Here is an 8420-nt window from a genome sequence, read left to right as displayed (position 1 = left end):
AAATAAAATGTCAGTCACATTTTACAGAAGATCGTGAAAATGGTCCTTTTCCTTTTCTTATAATAATCGTGGGTGGTAGGCGCCTGCAAATAAAAAGAGCAAAACCCAATGCACAGATCATCTCCAATCACAGTTAATTATTGCACTGTCCCCTTATTATGTTTAAACCCCATTAGGCAGTCTTGGTAAATCAATATTTGCATTTGGTTTCCGATTGAGGAGCAAAGAAGCTGCTTTTATAGCCTAATGATCACTATCAGCCTCAGAACAGACAGGACCCCAAAACACAGGCCCTGCTCCACAAGGCCGACAGTCTCAGCCTCCCCCTCCCCCCAAAACGAAAATATTAATAATTTATCTTCGAATCGACTTCTCTCTCTGACAGATTAGATTTTAACCATTTGATTTTGTTTGGACTGGGCGTTCCCATATTATTACTTAATGACCTTCCCAGCTGCTCCTGTCCATTTTCTGTCACCAGCAACCATCTGGACACTTATTAGCACCTCAATGCATCCACGCTGCTTTCCTCCCAAACTTGAATAAAATTAAGCCTGGCTGCAGACTGCCAATATATATATATATAATTTTTTTTTTCTCCCATTCCCACCCTTCTTGAAATAAAAGTGGCCTAGTTTACTTTTCAAATAATGGTATCTTACATAATAATAATAATAATAATAATAATAATAATAATAATAATAATAATAATAATAATAATTATTATTATAATTATTATTATTATAATGAAAAAAGAAATAAAGGCTGATGATACTCTTGGGTTTTCTCTATAATTTCATTTAGTTTATTAGGCAAAATATACGATCTGGACAAATTCCTTCAACGCTTCCTATTTACAAATTTAAATCACTTGGTATTTACATTAAAGAAAGGACACCAAAAACACAGGATAGAGACAAAAATAATAATAATTATAATTATAATAATAATAAAGTAAAGAGTCTACCAAAATGTCCCTGCCTGCCTGGGAAAAGTGGAGAGAGAGAGAGAGAGAGAGAGAGAGAGAGAGAGAGAGAGAGAGAGAGTAACATTACAGGCGGGAGTATAGGCTACACAACAATAGAGGAAGTAATCCATCCATCCACAGGATATTACCAAATTACGTCATTTGTTCTGTACCGACTGAATGCTACGCTGCATTATTATTTCTCATTGTCCTTTTTAGGAAGTGTAAAGTCTTTTTTCTACTTTTCTTCTTTTTTTTTTTCAAGCAGAAAAAAAATGTCTTGATCAAGCAGAGGAGAGAGCAGTGAGGACCCGTTGCGTGGCGTCTTGTGGACTCCTGGCGCTGGAAGGCAGAGAGGATCTGGATAAAGAATAATGCAGAAAGGTAGAGATAAATACCCCCGCCGTGTTTGGACAGCGGGTTTCACTATGCATCTCAAGTGTCTGGCTGAACAGACTGCAGTGCCCCCTCTCAATCCCTCACTTTTTTGAATAATAATATTAATACATAGCCTACTTATACTTATACATAATAATAATAATAGATAATAGATAATAATACATCACAATAATTATTTTACAACTCCAAAAAATGTGTGTGAAAAAAAATCATCTTTGTGTAACCAATATTAACAATTATAATTCATGTGTATGCTTTTTATTTCTATATGACTGTTGCATAGAGAGAGGGGGATTTTGTACTTGAAACAGAGGTAAACTTATTTTCCCCTTTTCGGTAAGAGCGCTCCCCTGGGCTCCGGGTCTCCCAGGGGTCTTTAGGGAAAGCACACAGCCCAGACAGAGCCCGTTTTACTCGGTGACTTGATAAGTAGCCACACTCTCCCCAGAGGGGAGGAATTAAAGGGGGTGTGGGATAGGAGTCAAGACCCCAGTCACCCGCAAAGCAAACTGTGTTTAATTTATCTTTGTTTATTTTATTTTTTAGTGTTAGCATTGTTGTTTTATGTTGGGGGAAAAAAAATAGACATCAACTTTGGGTTTGGATACTGGAATTCGTTGAACAGTTAGCCTAGGGTTTGCATCCGCTATATTCCTATGTATCTATCGAATAAATACTGGAGTTATAATTTTATCAATTTCCTGGGCTTCCCTAACGTTCATGTTTAATTTGAGTTTAACTCTTTGAGTTAAAATTACTCAAATTAAACATGAGTTATTTTTACTCCTATTGGACATGCTGCTGAAAAAAGGTCTAAATAAGCTCATACTTTGATTGATGCAACAAGCATGGCATTCTTATTTTATAATTTCATATCAGGCTGGAACTGCTCATTTTTTTTATGGCAACGTGTTTCCAATAATCAACAAACGCAAAAGAAGCGCAAACATGTCTCACCTGTCATGGATGGGTCGAAAGGAAGACTTCAGGATCTGTGTTGGAGGTGAATCAGACCTTACATCGTTTTCATGGTCTAAAAGGGAAAATAAGAATAAAAATAAAAACAAATAAAATAAAAACACTTTTCAGCACTAGCATGCTGGATGGATATACATATACATATATATATATATATATATATATATATATATATATAATATATATATATATATATATACAGATATGTATATATATGTGTGTGTATATATATATATATATATATATATATATATATACATATCTGTGTTGCTAACATATATGAACATGCCTAACTAAAATGAACCCAGTGTTGTATATCCAGTACGTGAAGTGTGCACAGTGCATTTTTTAAAATTCTAATTATGTATAAATACAAGCAAGAATGAAATTCATATTAAAGTAATAGGTTGTAACCTATGTAATACATGTTCAGTATAAAGTTCGTAGCGCTTGCATGTGACTTTTGTGCGCGTGCACGCGTAGAGACTGTTCTCCTACCTATGTGCTTGGGACTGTGGGTCTCTGGTGGGACCTTGTTGTCATTGCTGAGTGCTGCTGCAGCCGCTACCGGCGACACCACCACTGATGTCGGCTGCTGCTGGGCCGGCAAGTGGTGGTTGTGGTGGTGGTGATGGTGCTGGTTTACTCCCAGAAACGACCTCACGTTCAGCAGGGAGTTCTGGCCCAGGAAAGCCCCATTTGTCCAGTTGTGGAACTTTCCAATCTGGCAAGTGTACAGTCCATGACTGGGGAGGAAGGCCGGGTGGGTCTGGATCTGGTGGTGGGGCGCTGATGAGTGAGTGGTGGCCGCTGGGGCACAAGGGGACGAGGGTTTCTGAGATGAACTATCGGGACTAGTAGCGGTCTCCGCTAAAGACCATATTTTAGGCTTATTGTTTGACGGGAGAGGAAAGCTCCCAGGTCTATCCGGGGACAAAACTCTTGTGGTGTTGTTGTTGTTTCCGTCCGAGTTCTCCTTACTCCCTGGGTGAACTGAAATTGGGCTCTTAGATTTGTCAAAGGCCTGATGGGCCTGTAGGGCGAAGGCCCGTCTTCTCTCCAAACTGTCCAACTCTCCACCTGCACCGATACCGCCCCTGTGGTCCCTGCTCCCCTCCGTTGATTTATCGTCATCGTCCTCGTTGCTCTGATCCCCGTCATTGTCGTCGATTTTGTCTATATCTATGCTCTCCAAATCAATCTCCTCCTCGTCTTCGTTTTTCTCCGCCTCGTCTCCACTGCCGAACAAGTTACCGTCCTCCCCGTCCTCTTTGCTCCTGCTTCCCCAGGTCACCTTGTTCTCCTTCTTGAGCCTCCTCCTGGCGTTGGCGAACCAGGTGGAGACCTGCGTCAGCGTCATTTTGGTGATGATGGCCAGCATGATCTTCTCCCCCTTGGTTGGGTACGGGTTCTTCCTGTGCTCATTGAGCCAGGCTTTCAGGGTGCTGGTGCTCTCCCTTGTGGCGTTCTTGGGCCTGGCCGGGTCCCCGTACTGAAACTGGCCGTATGGATAGAAGGCAGGAGACGTGTGTGCTGCGAAGCTGGCAGGATGGACGCCAGGACTCTCCTTCAGCTCATACTGGGATCCCTTGAAAGTAATGGATAATTTTTTATAACAGCAGGATATTTCATTTAGCCTACATAGTCATTTTTGATACGCTGGATTGTAAAAGTCATGTTTAATATATAATTTTAGCTCATGGATTTTTGCCATGGTATGCATCTGCAATTCAAACAACTGAAAATGGCCTCCATGAAAAAATAAAAAAACAAGAGTTGCAGTTGCACCTGACTCTGAGCTTTCTACAAATAAGCTCCTCAACTTGCAAAATACTACATGCTAGCGCCACCTGCGCCTGCACAACTACCCTCTCAAAGGCAAACACTTTTCATACATGACAGTCTAATAACGGAGCAAATGAAGTCAACGGGACGAGAGAAAGTTCGTTGCATCAGTGTGAATGCACAGATGGCATGCAAATTGCCAGCTTTCATGTGTACCTGCCAAACTCCCCTCCACACTCCTCAAGTATGTCACAGCAGTTTGAGGCCTAAGTTAAGTTTCCCCGGCGTGCCACACTTGTACTTTTGTGCCGAATTTAATCCCCTGTCTCATTTATATTTGCTTTGGACACAACAACTCACACATATCGAACAATTCGAACAACACACAGGCCTGGATTTTAGATATTAGCTCTTGTTTTCAAGCTTTAGCGCAATAGTTACTTTGGGCCTGATGCACACATTAGCCAACACGTTAACAAGTAATTTGCAAGTTAATTATTATCACCAGGTGTATTTTAGAGCAATAAATGTCTGACAATATCTCATCTAGACACAGTAAAAATCCGCGTGGCATTCATCCATGGCATAAAGATATACTGTTAACAAAACAAAGTCTGCACGATTAAAAGTTATTGCATATTTATAGACGAGGCTTTCCCTATGGGAGATGATTTCTAACGAGCTGAGGAAAATAATCTGGCGACGGTAAGAAACGAGTAAAAACTTTTTCTTTACGCTGGTGCACATGCCAAAATACAGATCTATTGCACGGGTTATTCCTTCCATTTTAACATTGCAATCCACCCTTCTAACAATGCGAGATAATTATCGTATGCTTGGTGTAAATTATGTCTTTTGTTTGCACGTTTTCATTTATGGACGAATAAATCCTTTCCAGTGAGATTTGTTTTTTGTTTGCAGTCACAACTCAGACTTTTCACATTTCTAACTCAGCCAAGCAACAAACTAAGCTGTCAAAACTAATATTTAGCCATGGATATAACAAAAAATCAGCACTTTAGAATTCATTTAGATCTCTTGTTGAGAATACACCCTGCCATGGTTGTTGTTTTTTTCAGACGGCGGTGGGAACAAAGCATAGACAATTGTCCGTGAACAGAAACAAAATACAAAAATATTTATTCTTACCATTTGTGAGAAAAGAGCCAAGTCCGCGCTGGTGTAAGGTAAGAAAGCGCTGTAGTTGTGTGCGTACGGGTTGGCGTACATGCCCAAAACCGACGTGACCGCCGCTGCGGTGGCGGACGGACTTCCCCCGATTTCGGTGCTCCCTCCCCGGGACGAAGGTGTAAGCACTCCCGGTCTCTCGCTCCCATACACCGCCTGGGAGGCACTTAAGTACTGCGGGTAGCCTAGCTGGGGGAAAGACATCTCCACCGCCGAATTGTCGCACAGCCGTATCGTCCGACAAACCGTGCGTAAAAAAGTGTGCGAGAGAAAAAAGAAAAAAAGGAAACCGGAGAAGTGAAGGGAAAGTGTTTAAGCCAAAGTCACAGCTACTACAGACATGCAGTGGTATGCAGTCAAAATAACCCGCTCTTAAATCTCGACTTCCTCTCTTTTCTCGCGCAAAGTCCGCTGGATGTGATCTGATCAACAATTGCGCTCCGACTGACGCGCCTGGCCCTGAGGTCTCCAGGCTGATCTCTCAGATACAATTTGAAGTTGATGCTTTGATTGGCATCCCCTACTTGAGCCTGCAAGCTCCTCCTCGTTTGGAGCAATGTGGATAATGTGAATATAGAGTGAGCACATTGGCTGGGGCCTCTCTCTCTCTCTCTCTCTCTCTCTCTCTCTCTCTCTCTCTCTCAGTCTCTCTCTCTGACTCTCTCTTTCTCTCCCTCCCTGTTTGGACTTATTGTATGTTAAATGTTCAAGCATTAGAGTCTATTCACCGAAGGCTTTGATTGTTGTATGACAACCTGTCTACACGATTTTACAGCTGTCCGACACAGGGGGAAGTAAACCCGTCAGAAGAAGGAACTTACTTTGAATAGATTTAAATTGTAATTAAAGGGGGAAAATGCCTCTCCACAGAGGAATTAGTATTTGGTATCACGGACTGCTGGTGCGTTTATTTAATTTAATGTGTCTAATGTGTTTAATTTAGTATCTTCCTTCAAGTTTGGATTTCTTCTTTGTTGTGTTCTTCATCTAATGTTTTCAAAATGTATATAGTTAATTGTGTTTGTTAGGATGAGATATTCTAACAGAAAGGTTTTAATAAAATTACCAAATAAAAAAATATTATCAGCCATGTATCTACGATCTATATTTAAAGATTAAATGGCAAATTTCAAAACTTCTTCTCCAAAAGTCAGAGCAGTTAAGTAAAACCTTGCAAATCTGTCCATATCATTTATAAATTATGTATGTTTTTATTGACTTCTGTTTTGGTTTTCTTTGATTTCTTCATTAAGGTTTAATCAGCCAAATTCTCACTCTGTTTTTCTCACCCTCTTTCTATCTGCACGCGCGCGTGCATGTGCGTGTGTGCGTGGACTTAAACCAGATTGCTGTTGTCCTTTGTAACAACAGAGCCACTCCACGTTTCCTTGTTCTGAGTAAAAAGGACTGACGAAAAGCCGGGAACATCTCAAACACCGAGGCACCAAAGTCTGCAGGTCCATGTACGCGCCACAAAATATCATCAATTTACATTTTTGTGTCCCTCATTTTATTTACACATAAACTCAAAAAAGTGAGGATGAAGAGTAAGTTATCCCTCATAGTTCAGAAACCTGTTCACTGTAACAACAGCGTGCACAGCTAATTACCGTTTTGCAATTTATATGTTCTCTTTTCTTTTATCAGCTTTCCGGAAAAAAAGATACATAATTCCACAGGAACTGAATTGAAAAAAAAAAATAATCTGATGCTATAGCTTTGGCCATCTCCTCTTGAACCGCTTATCCATTTTCAAGCTCAGGAAAAGGAAGGGTCGGACTCTAACCTACTCTCCTTTCCTTAGCTGTCCACTCCTGACACACAGCCATGTGGCTCACGAGAGGGGGGCGTTCATGTTTTAACAGTTCTATTTTTATTTTATTTGATTCTTATATCACCCACCTCCCGAGTCAACGGGGGTATTCTGTAGATCTAGATTTAATGCCTTAACGACTGAAGCCCAAGAAGTCAGTAGATTTTGATCTGCACCAGATGGCTCCGAGTGGATATTGCCGAGCGCCGAGGATCTGTTAAAAATATCTGAGGGGCACTGATGGTAATCTGGGTAACACATCAGAAAGGAGGGGAGGAATGGCAATTGTGATAACCCGCTGGAAATGTGTGCAGGGGGCTAAATATGCTGGTTGTGGTGGGTTGGTGGAGGGGGGCTGGGTGTAAAGAGACAGAAAATATCTCTAAATGTAAGTGAAAGAGACATTACAGAAACGATAAAAATGTCTGTAATTTTTCTTTATTAACAATAATAATACTGATAAAAATAATAATATGATATTACATATTACACCCACCTGGATTTCGTTTTCCCCTTTTTTTTCTTTGAAGAAAAGTTTTTTGTTCTTTTTTTGAAAAATAGAAATTTTGCTTCCTTCCTTTCCTGGTAAACAATGACACGTGTTGAGGGCAATAAACCATCACCGTTAACTGATTTATTGAGTCTTGTTAAACTCTCATTACCACCACAAGCTCCCCAGCTTCAACCTAGCGAGAGAGAGAGAGAGAGAAAGAAGAGAGAGAGAGAGCACAAAAACTTTGTCTCCCAGTCCATCCCCCCTTTTTTAAACTCGTCCACAACACGTTCACTTCTAATGCGTTTCCCTCGAAACAGATGGCCATCTGTATCTGTCGCTGTACAACACACACGAGCGTCCACGCACACGCGATGACATGCACACACCGTCATAACTTAACGGTTTTTGAATACTCTCTCCCTTTGTAAAAAGAAAGAAAATCCTCAAGCTGCTCATATTAGATATTTTTATCATGTAAATCTACAGGAGGCACTTCATAAGCTGTTATGCCTTAATGGCTCCATTCTACTGAGTCACTAAGGTAGTGGATCTGTTCTTTCTAACTGCCTGTGTTCCACATTTTAAATTTCCTGTCACCAATTTCATCTTTACATTTTTATTTTCTTGGTACCTGCCTTCTGCAGAAAAACAATCTAGACACTGTGTTAATATTGTTTATATGCTATTGATGTGTGTATGTGTATGAATGGAAACTGGCTTGCATGCTCAGCTACATCTACCCAAACTGTCACCTACAACACCCCAAAAATAAGAGTTCCAGGGCCAGTGAGTTT

The 8420-nt window shown here is 40.6% G+C and overlaps 1 protein-coding gene across 1 annotated transcript; it reads right to left on the bottom strand.

Annotated features, from left to right (window-relative positions):
- Nucleotides 1-1192: 1192 nt before the first annotated feature.
- Nucleotides 1193-5797, bottom strand: irx1a (iroquois homeobox 1a). The gene is made up of 4 exons (XM_038711905.1): nt 5279-5797; nt 2843-3932; nt 2324-2399; nt 1193-1327 (listed from the first exon to the last, which is right to left on the bottom strand). Exons 1-4 carry the CDS (start codon nt 5519-5521, stop codon nt 1252-1254), a joined length of 1485 nt encoding a protein of 494 aa, XP_038567833.1. The 5' UTR covers nt 5522-5797; the 3' UTR covers nt 1193-1251.
- Nucleotides 5798-8420: the final 2623 nt, after the last annotated feature.

The sequence above is a fragment of the Micropterus salmoides genome, unplaced genomic scaffold, assembly GCF_014851395.1.
Source record: "Micropterus salmoides isolate LMB-PRFRI ecotype aquatic unplaced genomic scaffold, ASM1485139v1 Ms_hic_scaffold_11, whole genome shotgun sequence".
NCBI lineage: Eukaryota > Metazoa > Chordata > Actinopteri > Centrarchiformes > Centrarchidae > Micropterus > Micropterus salmoides.
This window is presented reverse-complemented; position numbering and strand designations above follow the sequence as displayed.

What these genes read in the sequence shown, in the direction of transcription:
- irx1a (XM_038711905.1), bottom strand. Translation starts at nt 5,521, where the DNA reads ATGTCTTTCCCCCAGCTAGGCTACCCGCAGTACTTAAGTGCCTCCCAG. An exon ending in TGGCTCTTTTCTCACAAATG is followed by an intron (nt 3,933 to 5,278) that starts GTAAGAATAAAT and finishes ATTACTTTCAAG; the next exon opens with GGATCCCAGTATGAGCTGAA. An exon ending in TTTCGACCCATCCATGACAG is followed by an intron (nt 1,328 to 2,323) that starts GTGAGACATGTT and finishes TTCTTTATCCAG; the next exon opens with ATCCTCTCTGCCTTCCAGCG.